At 43.1% G+C, this 25,257-nt stretch overlaps 1 protein-coding gene across 8 annotated transcripts in view; it reads left to right on the top strand.

Moving 5' to 3' along the window:
* The window catches only part of FAT1 (FAT atypical cadherin 1), a 277,803-nt gene that overhangs the window by 230,530 nt on the left and 22,016 nt on the right, over positions 1-25,257 (top strand). For 6 of the 8 annotated variants that reach the window (XM_085641986.1, XM_085641985.1, XM_085641981.1 and 3 more), the window contains exons 22-26: positions 2,387-2,849; positions 4,294-4,447; positions 5,785-5,895; positions 15,844-16,472; positions 22,116-22,253. In XM_085641986.1, the coding sequence (XP_085498112.1) occupies positions 2,387-2,849; positions 4,294-4,447; positions 5,785-5,895; positions 15,844-16,472; positions 22,116-22,253 (1,495 nt within the window). Of the gene's footprint in view, positions 1-2,386; positions 2,850-4,293; positions 4,448-5,784; positions 5,896-15,843; positions 16,473-22,115; positions 22,254-22,541; positions 22,599-25,257 lie in introns of all 8 variants that reach the window. The other 2 variants (XR_014978169.1, XR_014978170.1) reach the window with 2 other exon arrangements.

Raw genomic sequence — 25,257 nt, 5'->3', positions numbered from 1 at the left:
AGCACAAAGTGTGCTTTCAGATGATCCTGAAAGGACACGTTGTGAGTCTTTTTAAGGCATGGGCAAAGCAGGCTTTCAGGAGGGCCCCATCACAGATACAGCCACCTCTGTTCTGCAGAGTGTTGCCCCAATGACCGGGGATATTTTTATAAACTGATTGGTTTAAACACCGTTTCCTTTAATTTAAATTTAATGTGGGTGATGTGTGGGAGTCTATTGCAGATATTTTGCAGATAAATGTTAGCAGCAACATCCATAAAATAAGATTCTTTTAGATCAAAACAGGACCTCACAAACGAGAAATGGGTGGGGGTTACAAAGATTATTTGCAATAATATTAGTGAGCTGTGCTGTATATTTTAATATTGAAAACAGGTCACTATCCTTGAATATTAGATGTAAACAAATTTAGAATTGTGCCTGAGCACTGTCAGTGACCTGGCCAAAAAGGGCAAGAAAGAGCTGAAATTGGATCATAAATCCAAAGGTGTTATGAACAAGGGCCCCCAAATTACATTTGGCCCAGGGCCCCCGAAACCCTTAAGATGTCCCTGCACGTTGTGTTCGTAGACGTGCTGCAATTCTTTTCTTAATGCAGGACAACTGTGAGGCTGATTTTGGGCTTTGTGAAAGAATTGTGTTAATCACAGCGCCTGTCATGGGCTGCATTTACCGTAAATTCTTTCAAAAAGCAAACCATCTGCCCCGCATTTAGAAAACAAATGTAGGAAGTTTTATATAGGGCGAACTCAACCCAAAAGTATTGGAACGCTTTACATTATTTATTTATTTTGATATGCATGGGGAGATTAATTGATTTGCAAAGAATCAAAGCATGTTAAGCAGACCCGAGACTCAAAACCCATCTCTAAAGTCGGCAGCTTGAGCATTAAGCCACTACCACAAAAGCGGAAGCATTTTCAATATTGTATACAACTTTATGCAACAAACAACCATTGACCAAGCCAATAGTCCTGGTTTCTTGTAGGTGTAATGTTAAGTATATTATATATCTGGATGCAATGACAGAAGAAGCAAAATATCAGTCAGGTGGCACACTATGCTAAGCAAAGATTTTTACCCTATGTGCTTTTAAGCCACACCCTTAATAACATGGGTCACGCCCCTTTGAGAGACCCCCTAGTTTTTAGGTTTCGCCTGACCCAGCGCATGTGCTGGTCTGGAGAGACTTTTTGAGAGGGCTCCAAAAAGTGCTACCAGGCCAGCCTAGAGCTACAGTGCATGTGCGCGGGGGCACGCGCTGCGCTTGACCGCTATTACTTTCACTTTCATTTTCATGGCCACTTTGATGTTTGATCGTAATCACTTTCGCGGATGCAGGGCCGCTTGGCATAGCCAATAGGTCTCGCTTTTGGGACCTTATAAGTATTTAGTTATGCAACTGTTGCATGGCTAAATACGTATAAGGTCCCAAAGGCGAGACCTATTGGCTATGCCAATGCTTGTTTTTTTATCTCACTGAAAGCCCTTGTCTACACTCATGGTTGGGTTCTTGGCGCACATACCATTGGCTGCAGCGCACAGAGACCTTAACTCTGCTGCCCACAGAGGAAAAAAAAAAAACGAGGGAATATTTCATGTAGTGTGTTGGGATGTGAAAGCACGCCTCGTGCATTTATACAACAATATTTCCAAGCTGTGATGTGGAACAGGATCGTGTATCATAGCTATTAATTCCGACACTAGAGGTGTTTGAAAGTATTTGCTCAGTAGGGGGTGCCAGCTTGGATATGGCTAGAACAACATGCTGTCTATCCCCCCTGGAGCGAACACCGAATTACACGTTTGATCATGCTACAACTTCTCACAGAAAGATATTGATAAATTATTTACAGAGACGAATGAAAAGCAAAGGGAAAATCGCACCATTTCGCTTATGATTATTTGTACCCGTTATCAGGCGCCCCTTAATGAAGATTTGGGAATCTGCGATGGTTTTCCTGCCTGGCGGTTCATCAGTGACCTTGAAACGCGACACTGACGATTGATTTAGAGTGAGACTAATATTATTTTGCAGGGTGCTGTGTTTAGTACCTTTACGAATGTCCCCTTGTTTTGTTTGAAATTTGCTGTTTCTTTTAACATGTTATTTTAAAAAGAAGTGCCAGTTGGGTCGTTCGTAAAGTAGAGGACACAGTAAATAAGGAATTTGCTCTTGCTATTATCGGCAGAATGTCTGTTTATACTTTGTTGACATGCAGCTTGCCGTTAGAACTAAAGCAATAGATTTTTATTTTCCATTTCCTTGCTGACTTTTTATTATTTTGCTATGTAGCGTTGCCGCCACCGTCTGGTGCACTTGTGTTACTGCGACTCCACAACAGGAACGTTTTCCATGTGTAAAATGTGTGTTTTACTTCTTTAGATCAACAATGGCAGATTGCAGTACAAGTTTGACTGCGGCAGTGGTCCCGGAATGGTGTCTGTTCAGAGCACACAGGTCAGCGACGGCCAGTGGCACACCGTGTCGCTGGAGGTGGACGGAAACTATGCCAGGTTAGTACTGGACCGGGTTCACACTGCGTCGGGCACTGCTCCAGGAACCCTCCGGACGCTTAACCTAGACAACCATGTCTACTTTGGTGGCCACATTCGACAGCAGGGCACGCGTCACGGGCGGAGTCCGCAAGTGAGCAACGGCTTCAGAGGCTGCATGGATTCCATTATTCTCAACGGACTAGAGCTTCCTTTGAACAGCAAGTCCCGAAACTACGCGCACATGGAGGAGTCTGTCGACGTCTCCCCGGGATGCTCCCTCTCTGCTCTGGAACCTTGCTCCAGTGGCCCCTGCCAGAACGGAGGCACGTGCTCTCCAACCGCCAGCGGAGGTAGGCCATCCTTTCATTTTTCAAGCATGTCACTCATTGCGCGATAAATATCCCCTGAAATGTTTTAACCTGTATCCTATTGTGTCCAATTGTGCGCTGCCAAATTGTATTTTTGATTGTTCAAGTTAGACCTTTTCCAACTTCATAGACCGAAATGACACTGAAATGTGCTATGTGCATATGATTCATTCTTTCAGGCTAAGGCTACTGTGGTTTTTAGTTGTCTGAAAGCATGTCCAAAACGACTGTGAATTCATAACCGCAAGTGAACGGTATCACTATTACACGGGTACATTTCCTATGCTTCGAGAAACAGCTGCACAGTCACTGTATTTGCCCCATGTCTCTCTTGCATCGTTTAGAATTGCAGTTGCATTCATATGGCGCTGTATACCCCTGCCAAGGTGCTGAAGCGTATTTGCAGACCGATTGCTCGCGACACGCTGTCCCCCACACCACAGTTGTGCTCTTGTCCTGTTGGTCTCTGCGCCCAAGTGTGAAGGTGAAGCAGAATAGTGCCGAATGAGACGCTTGAACATTAAGACCGCGTTCTAAGCTTGAATTATTGTTTTCCTGCTGCCTGGTGATGGCCCAGCCATGCATGAAGATGTCAGGTTGACACTTTGCGACGTGAAATGTTTACCCACCGCTTGTCAGCCACCAAGGACGTCGCCGAGCCAGCGGCCATCACTAAATAAGGCATTTATTATTCATCCCATTTGTACTGCTAAATATCCCTTACAGGGCCCCTGGGGCCCTAATGGCTCTGCTCCCCGGGTCTCAGGAGAGGTCTTGCTTTAATGATCTGTTCTCCAGATGAGGCGCAGTTGGCTCGTGAGCCTGATGGAAGTCAGAGCATCACTGCTGGCTTCACCAGCTGTGTACGCTGCTAATAGACGCACCTTCATCTGGGAAATGGATGGGCTCACTCTGCTAATCAGATAATTAGCTGTATGTCTATTTACATTAACAGTTTTACTTTATTTCTCTCTGCCTTGAGCTTTTGTGTTGAGCCTGTTTCAGCACATGCGACTGGTGTTTCTGCACTAAATTTTAAATCCTTTGAGCTTAACTCCTTTGCTTTGTCCTCTGCCAGCATCTTTATTTCTTTTCTTCCTCTGTCCCTAAGCCTTTTTTCCCCCTCCCATGTTGTTCTTGAACACTTGCTTCCTCTGCGTTCTCGTGTGGATTTGCCTTTAACACATTGTAGCTCTCTTCCTTTCTTCTTGATGGATATTGACCCTCACTGACGTCAGCTCGAGTCTTAGTAATTGTGTTAGTTAATTAGGTCACTGTTGTTGTATGCTAGTTACCGTCCCTTATTTCTGATGTGCGATTTACAAGATCCTCATTTCATCTCTTAAGATTTTGTTTTGGCGAAATACCCAACTGCTTGAACATGTAAGGATAAATAAATAAACAAATGGTCTCTTTCCCGTTTCAGGTTATTTCTGCAAGTGTACGTCATTGTTCATGGGCACGCACTGTGACGTCATTGTCAGCCCGTGTGCGTCCAACCCGTGCCTCTATGGTGGGACTTGCATCGTGCTGAAGGACGACTTTGTCTGCCAGTGCAGAGGACAGTACACCGGCCAAAGGTCTGCTCTCACTTATTGGTGGTTTCCTTCCCTCGTGGTGGTGTATTCTGGCTCTAAAGACTTGTGCAACTAATAATGTTAGAGGGAAAACGGTGAATGTAAAATGTAAACGACTCATGCACTGGCCGATGCTCTCACCTGGGCGTAAACGCTACACTTTACTGTTGTACCGGGTTATTTTCGCTGTCTATATTGTGTTCAGAATCCCTGCAAGACTCAAAACGCATTGAAATGTACGTGTTAAAGTGTAATTCCAATTGTTTGGTTAAATATCGATAGTAAGTAGCTTCTCGTTAGTCAGTGAGTGCAGTCTTGCATGAGTTAGAAAATAGCAACCCAGAAAACTCATAGGTGCACAATTTAGAAAATAAACCTTGGAGAGCAGGTACCGCACTAGTGCTTTTGAAATTCAAGATTATGGAAATGGGTATGTGCAGGGAAACACCCCCCCCCCCCACCCCTCACTGTAAGGAAGCCCTGTTGCAAGTCACTGACGCGTTTGTGAGCCGGTAGTTGTGCAACCCCTAGATAGCCATGGTAAACCATGCAGGGCAGCACACAAACAGGCTAGTCATGCTTGGAAAGTCAGACATGAAGCATGTAAATATAGATTCACTGATATCCATACTTGACGACTTCACTTCACGGAGCGCATTAACCACTTTGGAAACATTGGAGAGTAGCAACCTATGAGCCCAACCCTACGACCCCCTCCCTCTTTTTTCTTAACTAGGAGTTACTGTTAGATACCAATTCGGATGCAAATTATGTTTGGACCTAATTTTGTATTCCAACTACCCTGCAGTGTTACCGCATGGAAAATAGCGCGTTGGTTCCCAGGAGCAAATTTTCCACTTAAAACCTTGAGACATTTGTCCCTGGAAAACGATTCGGAATTGCTTTATGACTTTGGAAATCAGCGCTGTGTCACAGATTTCTCATAGTGACTACCTGTGATACTGATACACCTAGGTATCTGTAATACCAGACACAGAGCCGTAATGTAGGACTTGCACTGCTCTAGAAATATAAATGAAAGGCTCAGTTAGTGTTTCCGTATCTGTAGCGACTGTGTGAAGTGGCACAGAAAGTTTATGTGAAGGAAAAACGAATGGTAATCGAGCCCGCTATTTAAATGGAAAAGCGGCTGGTGTTCCTATGAAATACTTTTCACATTCTGTATCACGCCGTGTGAAGTTCAGACATAACTTTAATGTGGTATTTTAGGCAGCCTCTGATGTCCGAGCGAGCCTGGTACAACAAAGTAACAATGCCTATGCAGATATTAGACTGCTTTCATGGATTAAAGAGATGTGTTCTTTGATATCTCATTTAAGGTGTCAGATGGGCCCGTATTGCAAAGATAATCCCTGCAAAAACAGTGGCAAGTGCATCGATAGCCTGGATGGCCCAGTCTGTGAATGTGAACCTGGTTTCCGTGGAGAAAGGTGAGTGACCGTGCAGTGTATTTCTTTGTTCTTGTTAACAAATCATGTGCAGCTATTTCTGTTCTCTTTCCCTTACACTTATAGTTACTTTTAGCTATACAAGGCAACTTCAAAAACTTCTTTGTATATCAGAAACATAAATATAAAAAAATAGTCCTAGTGTGCAGGTGGGGCTACAAAGTGGGAGTACTCGTCTCTTCTGTAATTTCTTGAAATGTTCTGCCATAGGCCTGCCTTTCATTTCTTCTTTCCAATTGTACCAATCTTTCGCTCCCTTTAACAGTCTGTGGCCTCTAATGCAAACAGCTTAATTCTAAAATATGCTCCTTGTCCTTGCTTGGGGTGGAACAGCTAGTTTTTTGTGATATTTTATTTATGTCGGTCACTTTTCTCTAAAGTCCAACTGCATTGTCCATCTTCAGTGACCAGGGCAAGGCCTTGAGTTTAACGTGTAATCTGATTATCAAATTTATTGCAAGCTGCTAATGTGTCCCTCCATTTGTAGGTCTCACATGAGACAGCGCTCACTCTGTCGCGTGCAAAATCTTTTGTTACTTAAAAAATAAAAGCTACCATTTTCAATGCAATAGGTCTCACATTTGCGAGAGTTTAAGCTATTGGCATTGTAAATAGCAATGCCTATTTGTGTCTTTAAAAGCAACACATATATGAAAGGCATTGTCATTTCTAATGGCAATAGTTCATATTCTAGCAAATGTAAGACCACTTTAATGGTGTCTGCACCAGTTTCTTGAGATGGGGCGTGCCCTATTCAGGTTACAGTGAGCATCGACTTAAGAAAGGGGCGCGGCCAACATTAAAGTGAAAGCGCGGTATGAGGCGCTTTCACACACAAGTTTCTGTAGCGTGGTCACTAAAGTGAAAGCGGACCACGCCGTAAATTAAATAAAGAAGCACAGCAGCAAAAGTGAAAGTGGACCACGCTGCAAATTAAATAAATACATTAATAATAACAATAATAAGTGGGCGGCGTGCTGCGATGGCGTGGATGGAATAGGGGAAGATCATTAAAGAAAATAGTGCTCACCAACTAAATAAAGCCGACCGTGTAACACCGCAAGTAAAAAGTCCAGTCCTTATAGGTTACAAATGCAGACAAGGCGGTATCAAGTAGAAACTAGTAAGCCTATTCATGAATGCAAAGCAACAATTTCGAAAGGACCGTAACTGGAGCCAATTGAAAAGATGGGCGGGAAATGGGCAGAGCTTTTATTCCAATACAGCATGCCTTGCAGAGCTTTGCATGTGCTGCCCAGGCTCATCCTAAACCAGCGTTTAGAAAGCAATAGGTCTCGCAATCACATTATTTCGAGCTATTGACATTGTAAATAGCAATGCCTTTAAAAAAATTAAAAGGCTTTGTTATTTACAATATCAAAAGCAACACCTATTGCATTGCATAGCGCGGTGTCTGTGTAGACGGCGCCGCGCTTACTAAAGTAAAACAAAAAAAAAGTGTGTTGGGGTGGCATGAATAAAGGAACCCTTTTCTTACCATTGAATAAAAATACATTTTGGTATTTAAAAAGTGAGTGGCTTTCTGTAAGCTCTAAGAAATTGCATGTAAACAAAGTGCAAATCGTTTTAAAGATGGATCACAAACAATACCTGAATCAAGGTCTAGAATTAGAATAAGGCAAATTGTTCTTCATATTGGAGACAAATGCATAACTTATTCAAAGAACGCCATACAAGGAAACATGAAGAGGCACCCTTCCCACATAACACCACAGCACAGACAACCAAGACTATTGTTTTTTAGGCTTACTTTACCTCACAGGCAATTAATTCTTTGCAACAATTCCACATGGCTGTATAACTGTAATCTTTCAATACAAACTCAGTGCAACATCACAAAAGAAACTAGTAATGCTAGAATACAGTAACAATTGCTGGATTTGTGTTTTGGCAGCTATCCTTCAAGCAGAACCAGGTTCCAGCCCTCTGCACATATCACCTAGCTTCTTTCACAGTGCAGTGCTTTCACTGACACAAAAGAAGCAACACCAGCACACATTCCATGTCCTTTGTTGTTGGGAGTTACAGAGGGCTTCTATTTCAATTTCTAGCGTGGACAGGTGTGTGATGCCTCCCTAAAATGGGCAATCCTATTCCTTGTTGTCCAACTGGTGTACTGGCTAGGTGGCCCGCCGGCACCCATTTTTTGGGACCTGCACTCATCTTTCCTCATCAGATATTCTCCGTGAGCAAAGTGAGGAAAAACTCAGAGAAAAGGAGGAGAAAAAAGGGCAAACCGTCACAGATGGAGAATGAGGGGTAGCAGTGTCTGGTAATGGATAGAGAGACGGAAGTGAGTTCAGATTTGCATTTATTTTCACAGTTAATCCGATGGTGTGTCCCACTCCTCTATTAAGGGTGCAACATTTAAACACAAAGAGGGCATGCATATTTTAAACAACCAATCAGGGCAGCTGGAAACCAAGGTTTTTCCCATCGAAGCACTCTATTGGAAACCAGGATCACTTCTCTCCATGCTTGAAGCTGCTCCTCGAGGCTGGCTGTTTCTGCAGCCTCAATACCAAGAGAGAAACTTTTTGTTTTGTAACTGCATTTGTAACACTTTGCTAGGACTTCAAACCCGCTTCTATTTTTGGGTAGGTTTATATAACTTGAACTCGAACCGTAGGTATTGGAGTACTTTACATGAGCACCAACTACATTACACAATGACCCATTCATTTTTGTTAGGCACTGGGAAACCAAGCAATTTTCCCAGAATCACAGAAAGCTGAGCGGCCGCCGAGACTCCAACTTGGTTCCCCATTTCCAAAGTAAGCAGCTCTGCCAGTTACCCACCCCCTCCCCCAACTGTAAAACTTACGAAGACTTTGATAATGTCAAACATTTGCCCCAGTGAGCCCAGAGCCTGAAAACCTCATCTCACCTACTCCCCAAAGCCTCTTTCTTAATAGAACAGTCCACTTCTCCTTAACCCAGTGCCCCGTTGAGTAGGTTCCCCTTTGTAGCGCAGAAAGCCTTCTAATACAACTGCTGTCAGTGCCCTTATAGCGTTCGCCGTACCGATTCTCAAAGGGCCACAAAGTCCAGATCCCCTCACGGACTTCACCGAGTCAGTCACCTCGGAGACTACATCGTGCCAATCTCCTCACACAGAGCCTCGTATGCTTACAGATTATCAGCCTCTGTCCATAGCACTCAATTCCCCTTTCTTCTAAGAGCCCCTGCCATGAGTCCTTATTCTTCTATCACGAAGCCCCGTCTCCACTCTCGTGGCACGGGAAGCATCTAAAGTACTAGCCCAGAAAACAGCTTACTCACCCTTAAAGTTACTGAGCTCTTAAGGCAATCTACGTATACGATCATTATTTTCACTTTGTGACGCCGCGCTGAGTTACTAAATAAACTAGGGCCTCGTCTCTCCCCTTCGGGCCATGAGAGGGCCCACACCCCAGCTTTCGGTTTCCCCTTAACTTCAGCTCCGCAAGCTCTGCCATCTTGCGAAATTGTGGGAGAGACCGGTCCGGCGCAGAGGCAGCGAGGCTTCTCTCCCCCAAACCACGGCGTGCCGGAAGGGACTGCGGAGGCCCAGGGCTCCAAGGACCACTTGCGGCCTTCGAGAGCCAACAATGCCCAGGAGAGCTCAGACAGAACGGGCGGAGCGAGAGGGAGGGAGGGAGGGAGGGAGTAAAGTGACGGGTGGAGCGCGTTGTGCCTACCTGCAGCCCTGCCTCCTTTTGCGACGGCCCAAAGAGCCAACGATGCCCAGGAGAGCTCAGACAGAGCGGGCGGAGCCAAAGGAAGGGTGGGAGGGAGGGAGTAAAGTGACTGATGGGACGTGTTGTGCCTGCCTGCAGCCCTGTCCCCTTTTAGGAAGGCCCATCCGGACTGGATCATGGCTTGTTTATATAGCACGCCTCATGAAGATAAGAAAGTGCTTCACGACAGTCGTGAAGCAAGCGATCCAGTCCGGAGAGGCCGTCCCAAAAGGCGAAAGGGCGGCAACAAAAAATACTCATTTCCAATGGCAGGCCACCGTTTAGCATAAACGGTGTTGCCAGCCAATGAAAATGAGGGGCTGGGTTTCAAGCCCCCTTCTGAAATCAATCTCTCAAAATATCTCTCGCCAGCGAGCAGCGCATGCGCTGCAACGCTAGGTGAGACCTAAAAACTAAAAAGGGCTTGGAGACCGCTTACTACTTACTATTGGTTGGCTTTGTCATTACTCTCATCCTTGGTTCTCATTGGTCAGCTTTGAACAGTTTCACGTTCTCTATTCGTGTGTTTGTCTCTTCGATGAAGCATGGACTGAGTACAGTTGAATGTCAATTAGTGTCCTTCCACTGCTCATGCTCTGATTAAAGTACTTTTATTTTTGTTGTTGCTTTGCCACTTGACAAGTCATTTTCCACTTAATTAGCTCTTTCAATCATCCCGTGAATATGATGGCCTAAAAACCGCACGCCTCTTGATTAAGAAATGTATACAATGCTTTGAAACTACATAGTTAATTGATCACCGTAAAATCTGTTTTCTGAAAGTAGACAAATCTGTTTTATTTTGCCAAGCTGCTTTTAGCAGTACTGTAGTAAACTTGGTGTTTAAAATCTTCAATCGCGGCATAACCCAATCTTTAATTTATGCTCCAATTGGTTTGTACTAAGTATGAGCAAAATATAACAATTGACTTGTCTGTTTTTAAATTTGTGATGGCTATGGCAACAAAGCTACAGATGTATCTGAGATTTGCCTCACTTAGCCGGTGTGTCCAAAGTTATTCAGAGAGATAAAAAGTCAATAAAAAAGAATTTACATTCTGATTTTGTTCGTCTTTCTAAAAGAAATACATGTAAATGCACAGTGCATTAGTCACACACAATGCATCAGATGGAGCAAGTTTGCAAGTAACGTTACCTTGAGAGGTGCTGACTTATTCCCAGTCTCTATATCTATAACACACTCATATCAAATTGCAGAATTCTGGACTGTTGATCAGAAATCGCTTGAATTCAGTCTTTTTAGCTGAATCAGAAGAAAACTAGTATTGGCAAATTCAAGTCTCCTTGCCTATACAAGATCTATTGGCTTTGTCAATGGTTTTATAGCCATCATGTACAGCAGCATTTCACAGCACCTTTTTTCTAATTATTTACAGCATTGATGCTGTACAACATAGTTTAAGCATTGAGTAAGCCAAAATGTAGAGCTATTTGGCTTTGTCACTGTTTTTTTTTTGCTATGTAATATGGGAGGGCCGTCTGCTGTGCAGCATGGTTGAAAGAAGAAAAAAAAATCTGTCATGCCAACTTTTACAATGTCACATTTTTCTTTATATACTTTCGGCCATGTTGCAGAGCAGCTGTTTCTCTGTACAGCATAGCAAAACAAAAAGATTGACAAAGCAAATAGTTCTTGCATAGACAAGACTCACTGGCTTTGCCAGAGCTTGTTTGGGTTGGTTTCTCTGCTGGGGTTTCAGGTTTTTGCAGCCATAAGCAGAAGGGACAGGGAAAGATAAATGGGTTTTTCATTTCTTGGGTTTCTGAGACCAGGTATCTTCTTAGAAATCTGGGAAGTGCTCTTTAAGCCATACCAAAAATATTTGTCCTGCTTTTACTCCTCTTAGAAGGTAAAGGTTCAGCATAAGATGCTAATGAGGCATACGTCAACTTGCCCAGATCCACAGGTGCTGCCCAAAACAAGTTCTACCATAGTTAGCTGTGAAGTATATGTGGAATGTACATCTTTTAGGGCTTGTTCTAAGTTTTCATGCAAGCTTAGCACTATTGACCACCTGATGTTCTAAGGATACATCAAAGCTTGGGAATGATAAGGGCTCTGCTTGGAACCCCTTGGCACATATGGCCATTATTGTAATAGTCTTAAGTTGCAAAAGACTAGTTCCCATATAACGTGTGAAAGGCTGAGACCATCTTCCAAGTCTTTTTGTACTTGTATATCATGATGGTCAGGCGAAACCGAAGTAAGAGGTCTGCAACATCAGAAGGTACCTAACTCAGTTAAGCACTGGCTACATCCGCAAGCTCCTCCCTCAGTGCCCAGACTTCTTTCAAGGCACAGCCTCTGCTCTACACTTTTCCCAATTGAGACTTTCACATTGGCTTAAAGTAATGCAATTCCACTTGCATGGTCCTAAAGGTGCCTCTTGAAATTAAGTCAATTCTGCCCTCCTAAAACATAATGCTTTGTACAGAGATTAAGGCGAGTCCTTTTGCCTAAAATCTGAGAGTTCTTGTTCCTCGGATTACATTACATGCACCATCTGCTTTATCAGGCCATGTACCCCCTTGCTTTTAACACCAACGTGGGTTCTTGTCTGCAGTGATAAGGGCAAGAAAAATCCTGCTTCCTCTCCAGCTTCTCCATTGTATAAGGACGCAAAACTCTTGCACACAACCAGCATGATTGATGAGAAGTTGAAGATCCCATCTTGACAAGTTGCTTCCATAGAATGCGGCTCAGCCTAGCTGGTATTTCCAAAGGATTTTAATAACTATAAGCATGTAGACAAGCAAGTCTTCCTTTATTCCATCCCAGATTCTCAATTTTACATTGGCTATTCTGGATATGAAATTAGGCCAAAGCTTCCATCCTCTATAGAAAGTTCTGGTTAAGCAGGATACACACGCCCTTATCTAAACTTGCCTCTGCAGCACAGACAAATTGTTCTAGAGAGCCCAATTAAGACCAATTGCATGATGGTTGCAGCCCATGTATCCCCTGCAAAACTGAAATGTAGCTTGCCCCGTTCTGGATATATCCGCTCGGAATCTCATGTCTGGCATACTTCGACCTCCTTTGTCCCAGTGGTCCTATTTGCTAGAAAGAACTCCTTATTTCATGGTATCCTTGAATCTGCGAAATTACAGAACTCAAAGATTACGGTTAACCACCAGCTTGGGTCCTCAGATTTCATAGATTGGGATTCATTCCGAACAGGTTTTAACTTTAAAGTCTACTTTTCTTGGGGGTTTATATCCAGAATGGAAATACTACTGCAATGTGTTACTCTGGAAATTGTTGGTTGATTTGGTAGGAATTCACGTGCTTCACACACTCTCTTAAAAGAGGGGTGGTGGGACTAGGTGATGAGCCTCATTTGACTCGTCCATTAGTCCATCAGGACATTTCCCCAGAGAATGGATCACCTGAGCTTGCATACTTATGCAAATACTTTCCAGTTTTGTTACACTTACTTGACCACTTTCTCTTCTGTCTAATTTATTAGAGAGCCTCAGAACGTACTCTTCAAAGAACATGATTTTGGTACCTGCTTATTAGCCAAATAAACTTTGGTGGTGGGAACTGGTAGACAGTGGCAGTTTTTCAAAGTTGAGTTTTGGATGGGGTGCTCTTTTTCCGCAGTTCCGGCTAGTTCTTCACTGTTATTCTTTGTTGCTGTGTCTGTCTGTGTCTTTCCTGAGGATGTACTTTTCAACTACTTTTCATGTTAAAATGGGAATGCAGACATCCTCAAAGGTGATGTGAATCTTACCATTCACTCTGATAAAGAAAGCCACAATCTGACTAGTCAGGGGACAGGCAGTCAAGGAGCAAGCTCACAGTGGCAACATGCTGTGCAAAGGAGACACATTTCCATCCAGAGCAGGAGACTGTCCTCAAAAGGGCCTGGCATCACAGGCAGATAGCTTTCACTCTGGATGCCCCAAACAATGAATATAATTTGAGTGGGAGACCTCCAATGAATGGCTACCAAATGTTAAAAAATACAAATATAGCATTGAATTGGAGAAAATCTGCTCCAACATCAAGCCGATTTCCTGCAAAAGGGGAATTGGAGAACGTACCAAATGAAGAATACTGTGTGAGTTTGCTCTGACTAGCTGGTAAAGAAGGAAAGCTTGTTCAGACAATTCCAAAGCACCATAGAACAGGCAGTGAAAATGTAAGGTATACACTTGGGTTCTTAAGGAACACTGAGAAACCCTCATGCCATCCAATCCAAAAAAAGACCTTCTGGGGGCTTAGATTTGAACAAGGTCAGAGCCTCCCCAATTCATAAGCAGGGAAGAAGAAAACTTGTGGGAGTTAGACCAATGGGTCATAGACTCAATCTTTGAAACTTGGAACACCAAAAGTAGATCTGTTGCAGCATGTGCAAACGGAAAATGGAAATTACCAGGACTTCACTTGCAAGCATCCTCAGCACCTATCCTGGTGTAATGCACTGTTGAAAGTCTCATTCGGAGCATTTGTCTATGCCTTTCCACTGATCCCAGTGGTACAGTGTTGATCAGCAAATGCAAATATGACTTTGATTCTAATAGCTTCATAATGGGCACACGAAACATGATACTCTGGCCTCATGGAAATGGGAGCCAGTAGAATGAAAAAATACCAGTGTTTCAAATCCCCTTGACTCTAAATGAAAGAAAGTGGTGTCATCCAGAGATAACTGATCCATTTATTAGATTCAAAACTCTTATGATTCTGTGAAAGTTAATTTCTCTGCTGTAATGACGTATACCTGTGGCGCCTCTGGGAGTAATATTTTCTCCACTTAAGTAGTAAAAAGGCTCCTAGAGGGAGTAAGGAGAATTTCCACACCCAGTTTGGCCCCCATCCCATGTGGAGCCTCAGCATGGTGCTGGAACAGCTCATGAACTATCCCTTTGAACCAATGCACAAGAACCCTACCTTTAAGTACAGAAGACTAGAGTGGTCATGAGAACTAACCAGCATTTCATTCCAAAGATTGTATCACATTTCCATGTGAACCAACAAATCCAGTTACATACCTTCCAATATCCGATAAAGCAAGCAGAAAGGACACTAAATATGCTACATTAAAGGAGAGCCATCCTGTATTAATTCCAAGAGAAAGCAGCGAAGAAAAAAGCATTTCATGGCACAAGCACCAGCAAGTAGGGACACCACCACCCCACCCCCCTAGTGTCAAGAGACTATTACAAGATGGATAGCGCACATGTTGCACATTTAGGTCCATTCCACATGATAAAAGGGGCACCACTATCCTTTCTATCAAATTTAATTATCAATAAAATATGTATGTCTGCCACATGGTCGTCAGCCTATACTTTCAGAAAACATTTTGTGTGAATAACCATGCAAACCAGGAGTACAGGTGATCCACAAGGTACTTAAACATCTTTTCGCAGCCACACATACACTTGACCCCCATTCTCCCACAAGCAGTTAATTCAACTAAATTATATCAGCAGAGCAAGTGACTTCAGAAATGATTCACGATGTGAAAAGAAAAGGTTACTTGCTTGTAACAGCAGTTTTGCAGAATGAAGTTCATCTGGATTCACATCCAACTGGCCCACCTCCCAAGTTAAAATGAGTAGGGTAATCAAAAAGAGAGTGCCTCGGAATAAATCTACACACTACTAGATACAGGTCTTCACTGCGTGGGAAAAAATGTATAAAGATGGTGACCACATACAGGGGCTTTGTGCTCTTGGGGGATTTGCACTAACCCTCATCTGGATGATGCCCAAAAGCAACAAAAAAAAAGAAAAAATTGGAACCGTTCCAGGCCCAACTTCAAGACTGTGGAATAATGCATAATCTAAAGCCAGAATAGCTTCAAACTGCTGAACTCCCTGTAGGAGCTGTTGTCACAGTGGTCATTTTCCTCTAACACATGCACCTCCCCTATGTACTCACTAGCTCTTTGCACCTAAGTGGACGTTTGTGTGGAAACCTAGTGAGCACATTGGGGAGTTTGTGTTTGTAGTTCCTCATTTGAGCCAGTCTTCCCTTTTTAAAATTCCATTTTTGATGTGCAAAGAATGTTCCAGTATGCAGTCTTGCAGCAAGACATTTACATAAGTTTGAAGGAATGGGAATGGGGAGTAAAAACTATCTCTAAAAGTGTCACTGTTGTGACTAAATTTCGGTTTCTTTGTTTAACCCTGTTCTATTCTTTGTGCTTGGCAGGTGCCTGAGTGACATTGATGAATGTGTTGAGAACCCATGCCTTAATGGTGGTCACTGTGAGAACACGTATGGTTCTTACCATTGCAACTGCAGTCAAGGATTCGGAGGAAAGGTTTGCTCAGAAGTGTCCATCAACAAATATGTCTCCACCTCCTGGAACATTGGCTTAGCAGAAGTAATTGGAATCATTGTTTTTATTGCTGGAATCTTCTCCCTTGTTGTGATCTTTGTTTTGTGTCGCAAAATGGTCAGGCGAAAGAGAAAGCAGCAGCCTGAGCCAGAAGAGAAGCACCTCGGAACGGCACCATTTCTGCCCAGACCATTTTTTGATCCAAAATTGAACAAGAACATTTACTCAGACATCCCACCCCAGGTGCCAGTACGCCCTATTTCATACACACCAAGCATTCCAAGTGACTCCAGAAACAACCTGGACAGAAATTCCTTTGAAGGGTCTGCTATTCCAGAGCATCCGGAGTTCAGTACCTTTAACCCTGATTCAGTGCATGGACACAGGAAGACTGTGGCTGTCTGCAGTGTAGCTCCTAACCTGCCTCCACCACCCCCATCCAATTCTCCATCGGACTGTGACTCCATACAGAAACCAAGCTGGGACTATGACTATGATGGTAAGGATTGTGTTCACCCTACGTTGCACTTCTCTTATTATTCTTCGTGTTTTACATTTTTTTAAATTAACTTCATATACTTAAGATATATGTGTATAAATGTATCTTCCCTTCCATAACCCAAGCATTTTCTAGGATGTCTGGTGTTGACACTTGGAATTTCAATGACCGCATCAGTTGAAGGTAGACCTAATTCCACCATACACCAGTTGCTCCCTCTTAATTCCGATGCAGAAACAACACTTCTCCTTCGCACCAGAGAAATATTTTTTTAAAGTGTCCACTGTAGAGTGAGGTGTAGATTTAGAGATTTACTAGACAAGAGAGATGGGATCCACAGACCAAGGGGACAGAGCACTATGTTGACAGTAGAATCAAGTCTCCCCTTGGGGAAGCAAATAAATGAACCACCTATAGATCTTCAAGCAATCAATCAATCCACAGCCTTCTATCATATCACAAAGGCCTGCAACCATACATTTTTACCACGTCAGCATCAAGTTTTCACAGCTTTACTTCCGTATTGGTTTCCACACAGGAGTTAAAAATGCTCAAGTACATAATTTTACAGTAGTAATTCCACATTTCATATGTAATAAAGACAGAATTTACATTCAGGAGACAATGACTCGCTTGATGTATTATTACACAGCAGCAGGAGGATGACACCCCTGACCTCTTCGGAGACTGCAAAGTCGAAGGGGAAACAGGGCCCTTTGGCGAGCAGCCTCTCCACTTCAGCCCAGAGCTGTGCTGTCACTCTGAGACAGTCAGAAGAGCTGCAGGTGGAGGAGGCATACTCCCATGACAATAAGTCAACCATGAGTGCAACATCCCTCCTTACACCACCACACCGATATAGAACACAGGCCGAGCATCACCTTGAGGGTGTCGGACATTGAGCCTCAATGCCCAGCATCAATGTTTCGATCCTCCACTGCCTGAAGGCCATGGTTGACACTGACAGAAGGCCTCAGATTAGACTCTGAGGTAGCCCCCAGCACTGACAACACCTTTAACACTGGCACTGATAGTGCCCTCGAAGTCATCTTTGGCTCTCTGTGCCAAAATCATCATCGGTCCCCGTGGGCTAAAATACTTCTTCGCTGCCCAAAGCCCCATCCTCCACTGGATCTGAGCAAACAGTAGTCCATTTTCAGCGTCTCGAAGAGGAGCTCAACAGTCAGAAAAAAAAGATTTTTGTCTACCCACAGTGCAGGAGAACTGTTGCCAAGCCTTCTCCAAAGGTCCAGGACAATGTTCCTCTGAAGAAGAAACTAATATATTAGGAGGAGCGTGCATGGGAGACTACATTACCAGCTAAGCTAAGCACCAGAATAAGGGCACTAGTCCTCTGCCACATTGTCACCTGTCCTATTCCACCTCCAACCCCTACTAGTTCTCCTCTACCTTCCTCTCCCCCTGCTCCTCTTCCCCCTTCCACACCACCTCATGTCCCCCCTCTGCCTCATTTGCCAGAGAGTTACCATCATTTTTCTTTCAAAGGGAGGGAAGCCCCTTTTGCCCGCTATATCCATACAAGGCCCTGTTTGAGTTTTCATCCTAAGGACGAACTGTGGTATGACAATGTTGTTGATCCTCTTGGGAATACTGACCTAGACCGCTACCCTGCCAAACCATTCCCTCTTGATGAAACCACCTTTTTCCAGGTGTTCATTCACCGGGCTGCCACCTTCCACAACGTAGAATTGCACAAAGTCCACGAAGATGAGGACTTCCTTGTCGAAATGTTGTCCACTATTCAGCACAGATCCTCTCCATAAATAGCATGCTTAAAACCACATCTCAGACCTTCATAGTGAATGTGAAGGCCCTCATCCCAAGGGTCGATTATTGGAATAAAAAAAAATATATGTTTTAATTAAAAAGCCTTCACCCTATGACCAACCCAATATCCAGGGCCAGCTACCGCCGGAATACTTACTGCTACATACAGCGCACAAACATGAGAATGCCCCTCCACTAAATAAAGAGTAAGAAGATTGGCACGGCTGACACGTGAGTCACTGCCCAATCGGTGTCTCACTGGAGAATCGCAAACTCAGTTGGACTGCTCTATAGATATGATCGAGCCCTCGGTGACAAGATGGAGGAATTTCTCCAGCAACTGGATATGCTGAATCTCTAATACAAGCCATACTTTCCTGCAAGGATCCGCAGATCCTCGGGCGCCATGCTGGCTTGTACCTCCACTGTAAAGAGTGCACGCTTCAGGGACCGCTCCTATTTAGCACTCAAGCTGTGGAACTCGGTTCCTCTACAAATACGACAGGCCCAGATGGAATCAAATCTTCGTAAAAATTTAAAAGCTTAATTATTCAGTTCAGACTGATTCTACTACCCTTTTCTGCTATGTACTTGACCTCTGCTTGGACCATGAGTACTTAGACACTTGGTTTGAAGAAACTATGCACTATACAAATCACACTAATATTATTCTCTCAGACCATTATAAAAAATGTGGCCTCAATCTCATTTCAGAGGGCAAGATAATTTCAAACACCACTATTCAGTTTGCCCTAGATGCAACTGGTAATGGAGCATAAATTCAGGTGTTTTTATTATGAAGCGCCATGCATAGCTGCGCATCCCCGGTTTTAAGTCTGCGGTTCAACAGCATCTGCTCAATCTGCCCTTTGATGGGGAAGACCTCTAAAGTCTGCTGGTTGATCAGATTTTGAGAACATCAAAAAGGACATTGTTGTATCCAAGGCTATGAGGGTCCTCCAAACGCCTTCTCCCCAGGGCTTTTATCATAGGTCCCAGTTCATAGGGGGTGCCAAAGCATCTGCCTCCTACCAGAAACAGCAACAACAGACTCCCACATAGGGTTACTCCAAGTGGACCAGTAGGGGTAACAACTCCAGGGGGAGGTGCAGTGGGGTGCTACTAAGGGAGCTAAACAGCGAGTCCCTCTCCTTTCCCCCTGATCACACTACTCCTGTTGGGGGAACACTGCAGAGGTTTCTTCACAGATCCCCTCCACCCAGTGGGGTCTCCCCATTATGAGGCAGGGTTAGGGTTACTAATAGAACTCACTGTAACCCCACCGAACATTCCTCTACACAAACACACCCTCTCCGCAGAACATCAGCGCCTTCTTCGGGAGGAAGTAAAGAGGCATTAATTTGCAAGGGGGCAATGAATTGGTGCCACACCACTAGCGCTGCATAATGGATTACTCACGATTTTTTCTTATCGCAATGAAGGACAGATATTCAGGCCTATCCTTGACCTCAGGCCCCTCAACAAATTCATCCTGTCAGGGCATTTCACATTGTTACAGTCCAGGACTACTGCATCAAGACAACTTCGTGACTGTACTCAACCTGAAGGCCGCCTATTTCCACATCCCAATCCACCTTACACACAGCCTGTATCTGCAGTTTGTGGTAAATAGCCAGCATTTTCAATTCAAAGTGTTGCCCTTCATTCTCACCTGGCCCACAGGGTGTTCACAAAATGTCCTACTGTGGTTACCGCTCATCTCAGGAGGGGTGGTGTCCACGCGTTCCCTTACTTGATGACTGGCTGATCAAGAGTGCAAACAAACAGTGCTTGCCGCATACCCAGACCACATTAGACCTTCAGGCCCCTTAGATACAGCCATTCCTGGGAGCAATTCTCAACTCCGTCACCAGGAAAGCAGAGGCCAAGCAGCCCCCAGCCATGCAGAGGTTCAAGCTTTCCAGTTACTGACTCATTTTCTGCAATATCACCATTTAATGGTCAGAACGGTGATGCACCTCCTATATTGCCATAGTTCCACATGTGAAATTACACATGCGTCCACTGCAAGCGTGCCTGGCCACACAATGGTCACAAGCATTCAGTCACTGGTAAAATCTAGTGTTGATTTCGGGCAGCATCCATTGCTCTCTTTAGTGGTGGAACTACAACAATCTGTTGCAGGCTTGCCGTTTCTCAACCTAGTTCCGCAAGTGGCCACCATGATGGGCGCTTCCCTCACAGGGCATGTGGGATTACTTCCATCATTTGAATTTCCACCTCAAATGCCTAGATTTACTTGCCGTTCTGTTGGCTCTCAATGCTTTCTTCTGCCACCTACAGCACAAGGTAGTCATCAAAACAGACCATGTGACCGCCATGTGCTATTTCCAGAAACAAAGTGACACACGTTCACAACAGCTGTTAGCACTCGCACTGGGCCATGGGCACTGCACCACAAGATCCTTCTTGTAGCGAAGTACCTACCAGGATTAGACAACGACTTTGCAGACCTGCTCAGCAGGATGCGGCAAAAAGTCCATGAGTGGCAATCCACCCACAAGTCTCACATCTGTTGTTGGGGCTTCCAATTGTTTATTACTGTATTTGGCTGTTAAACTAGTATTGACAAGGTGGAACCTTTGTCCACACAGTGCTAGCTTGTGAAAAATTTAGAACATTAACTAAAATTCTCAAAATGAGCTGAATGGGATAGCATAATTTGCCTTTTTTGCCACATCATTTTTGTGGACCGTGCCACATAATTTGGTCAATCATACCACAGGCATATAATTCCAGTGGCCCTGACTATGATCCTTTACTGGTATGAGTACATCCTTTGTTGTCCCCCAAGGACTCTGGTTGTGGGGCTCCATATTTAGCAATGGGCCCTTGTCTCCTCTTGCTTTGACACAGCAAAGAGAACCTTTAGTGTAGCCTGAAGATCTAGTAACATTGGTTCTGAAGAAGAAGCATTTTCATTGGCTAACACTGTTGGTTTGAGAGTCATCTGCTGTCTTCCATTAAGCAAGCGGTCCCTTTGTCTTCTTGTTCAGAATCTGATCTAGGTGAAGGAGTTGGTACAAGGAACACTGCATGTATGGGTTCACTCTAGCAGTGTATATGGCTGGAGTGCCATTCACTTGGCTTTCAGGATCTAGATTTGAACCTAACAGTGTCTTTATGTATTTTTAAACATTGGAAACTCAGTATTGCATTATATCATTACAGTTCTATTTTTGCATCACATGGAGTTTTGATGGCCTATACTGAAAGAGACTCCGTTTATCCAGATTGCATTTGTACATTAGGGGAGTAATAACTGTGTTTATTTAGCTACCTCCCACTCTTGAACCATCAATTTTGTTCTACCTTGTTGGTTGTTAACACTGCCACTCCCCTTTTGCAGTTGAGATTTGTCCTCAGTCTCGTGCAACTAAAATCAATGGTTTCTCACTCTGAAAGGTGTAAAACTGAATGGACAGTAATTTTCACAATTTATTTTATACTAATATGAATATAAAGTATTACCTTTTGCTGCAGTTTTGTTTAGCTGTCTTCGTTATTGTATGAATATGTGATTGATGGAATTTGAACCGTAACTACCACAGTTTTAAGGAATGGATCATCTTCCCTTAATTGATCACATGCTTTGAAGTCTAATAGTATATCGGTCTTACATTTTAAGTTCTGTTCCACCATGCTTTTTTAAAAAGAACATGTCTCCTTAAATTAACTTTTTGTGCTGTTCCCCCCCCCCCCCCCACATTTGATTGTGCGTGTTTCTATGAAACAGCGTGGGTCAATTTTCTGATTGAAACCCCTAGGTTCAAGCGAACTCTGTGTCTTTCTCATGTGAATCTAACTGTGATCTTGCTTTCATCTTGCCTACAGCGAAAGTAGTAGACCTCGAGCCTTGTCTGTCAAAGAAGTCTCTAGAGGAAAAACCTTCCCACCTGTACAACCCTCGGGAAAGCTTGTCTGAGATCCAGTCACTAAGCTCCTTCCAGTCTGAATCCTGTGATGACAATGGTATGTCTGGCAGCAGCATATTCTCTTTTTTTGTCCAGATAATTTAGCCAGACTAGTGATTAGCATTATTGATATTCTATGGAGATTTACGTTGTAGTCAAAGTATTCATATTGTATACAGGTGTGGAAAAGACGAACGTTTTGCACCATTTAGCGTGTCCTTGCAAAATGTGGAGCCGGGAATGTTCTGCCTCTGAAAGCATGCAACAGCACTGACAATGAATCTGATGCTCTGATGATGGTTTAAGGTTCTGTTTCCTTTTTTCCTCCCTCTTACTACGGCCTCAGCTCCAATATGGATCAGATCACCATTGAGCGAGAGCAGAGTGTAAGAAAGTTGCACTTGTAAGTTTGTTGCAATTGTAATAAAGGAAGCAGTACAGATTTTTTTTCTTTTTCAGAAATGAGCTATTGCCATTTGTTTTTTAAGCAGATACTTTCCTTTTAGCCCTGCATATGAGACTTTGTCAAATATTTATTTTCCTATTTACATTATCTTTAAACAAAATTGGGTTTATGGTGATTTTCAATAGAAAAAATATACAATTTTGTTAAATCCTATTAGTGGGTAAGCCAGTGACGGTAATTCTAGAGCTATTACATTGAAAATGATATGATGGAGGACAATCTTTGCGGTACCTATAGTTATAATATCCTTTTAGAATCATTAAATATATCCACTGAAGCTTCCTTTATTACTCATTTTACGTTGTTGGTGATGTACCATAATTTTGATTTGGTTTTGATTAGTTGTTTTATATGTATGTTTTAGCAGCGTGTCGTATGTTTAAAGAAACAGTTCTCAAGTTCCTTTGCAATAGTCTGTGTTCCTTGCTTCCTAATTTGCTTGCTATGATGATTTGAAGTTGCGCTGACTTTTTATTTTGCCTTTAATGCACTTCCACTTCCTAGCTATGTGCATTTAGCGGGTTTAAAATAATGCAGTTCTTTTGCATAGCCATCTATAGATAGTAGAGATTGTTGTCTCTTCATATGCTAACTACCTTCAAACATTGGCTAAGTGACTATGACAGCCTGTAACACAATTCAACTGCAGTATATGTATATAAACATTACCTTAGGTCACTGGATCTTGCTTCCTCCAAAAATCACATACATTTTTTGTGGATCATAATTTAATGGCATGCCTTTTGCGAGGTCACAATGCTGTACCATTGATCTCCCTTTGGTTTTCTTTAACAGTGAATTTTATTTAAGGTAACTCAAGAATTATTCTTTTACTGTCGATATAGCAAATTTCAAGACTAATTAAACCTGCACATGATGAAACGAGGCACAAATAAATTGGTTAAAAAAGACATAAAGGAAAGACATTTAAGACTAGTGTGGTAATTTAATTGATAAACTTCATGAACTTCAAGCTTTAAATAAGACCTTTTGGCATTAACATTCTGTATTTTAGTTAAATCCTAATTTCACTAGTTACACTGTTCCTTCAAATCTTCCCATATTTGATAAAATAGGTCCATTTGCCTTCAGAATTAGAGGGACTTTTTTCATATGTGGTTAGATTAGTGATGCCCTGTATCAATCTGTACTGCCATATGTAGTTTCCAGAACAGTCTTTCTTGCCTCCATAAGACCTCTTTCCAGCCACCGTGGTTTCACTTTACTGGTTTTCCATGCCATTAAAACTCTATGGATGAAGGTGCGATTTCATTATTTAAATCAGATTTATTCTGTTGAGTCTTTTCACCATGAAGAGACTTGGTAGGCAGAAAGATGGAGGCAGTGTATTTATTTTGACAACTCAATTTTTGCTGTGTGAATATTTTCTGAATTCACATGCTGTGTATTTTTCGCCATCTAATGGTTGGGTCCAGAATTCTCAGTTGTGTTCGTAGTCCTTCTCGTTAATGATTTGTTTGTTTTATATTTCTTTAAAATTGTTTTTTTGGGGTGTTGACTCTCCCACCATTTGTCGCCTAATCCATCATTTTCTGACATCATACGCCCTCCCGTTAAAGCTTCCTTGGTCACCCTTTTCAGATTATTTTTCCGCTGTTGGGGCTGGAAGAATTGCTGAAGGCTGTCCAATCTACGAAAATAAGGCGTCTATTCAAAAGTTTGTTGAAGTTGTACTGGAGAAGACCACTGAAACAATGTACCGATGTAGAAAAATAGGACTACACATTGAAAGGTGACCTGGAGACACTCCTGACAGGGTTCCTCCTGTTCTGTGTGACATGGAGAAGACACACTTCCAATTTAGCCTGAAGAGCCATCATAAATTTGCATCAAAAGATAACCACCAAGTGTGCAACCCTTGCCTTCTGCTGGACCACAAGATTGACAACTGTGAAGTCGATTTCAAGCCAAAGACCTTAAGGATAAGAGAAAATCCGAGACAAGCACACTACACAATGTGGGGGCAGAAAGACTCTGACACTGAGAGACCTGGGGTTCTCGAGTCAGGAGGAAGACAACATAGCCAAAGTTGCGGAAGGCTCAGATGCCGAAATGAGGGTCATTAATGTTGAAAAGGAGCAGCGAAAACCCAAGGAGGAACATTCATAAGTAACTCCGAAAAAACATCCGGCGATGTGTCTCGAAAAACAGAGTCAAAATCACAAAGGGCTGTCTCGGCGTAAAAGATCTTGCTGACGGCAAGCAGAGCACCGAAGGAACCCCTCTGGTCCGACAGCAATGAAACTGCAAGCGGTGGGGCAACTGAGAAGATGACAACATCTTAAGACGATCAATGTGGGGAGGTACCAAATATAGGGTCTCTGACACCCCAACAAAAGAATCCTCGAGGACATAACGGAAATAGACTTCTTCTCTTGACAAAGAAATTAGTGCAAAGTTGAAATCGAGCTGAAGAAGAGGCATCTCAAAGCCGAAATGGTCGCACTATTACAAAAGAAAAAGGATTTTGACACCTCCCTTCGAGAATTTAGAATCCAGCTGAAAACGTAAGAGGAAAAAACACAATTGGACAAAGACCAAGAAGACCTGTAATCAACAATGACCCCAGAGCCAC

Source organism: Triturus cristatus, chromosome 2_2 (genome assembly GCF_964204655.1).
Source record: "Triturus cristatus chromosome 2_2, aTriCri1.1, whole genome shotgun sequence".
In the NCBI taxonomy this organism is placed as follows: Eukaryota; Metazoa; Chordata; class Amphibia; order Caudata; family Salamandridae; genus Triturus; species Triturus cristatus.
The sequence above is the reverse complement of the archived record's forward strand: the minus strand, read 5'-3'. Positions and strand labels throughout refer to the sequence as shown.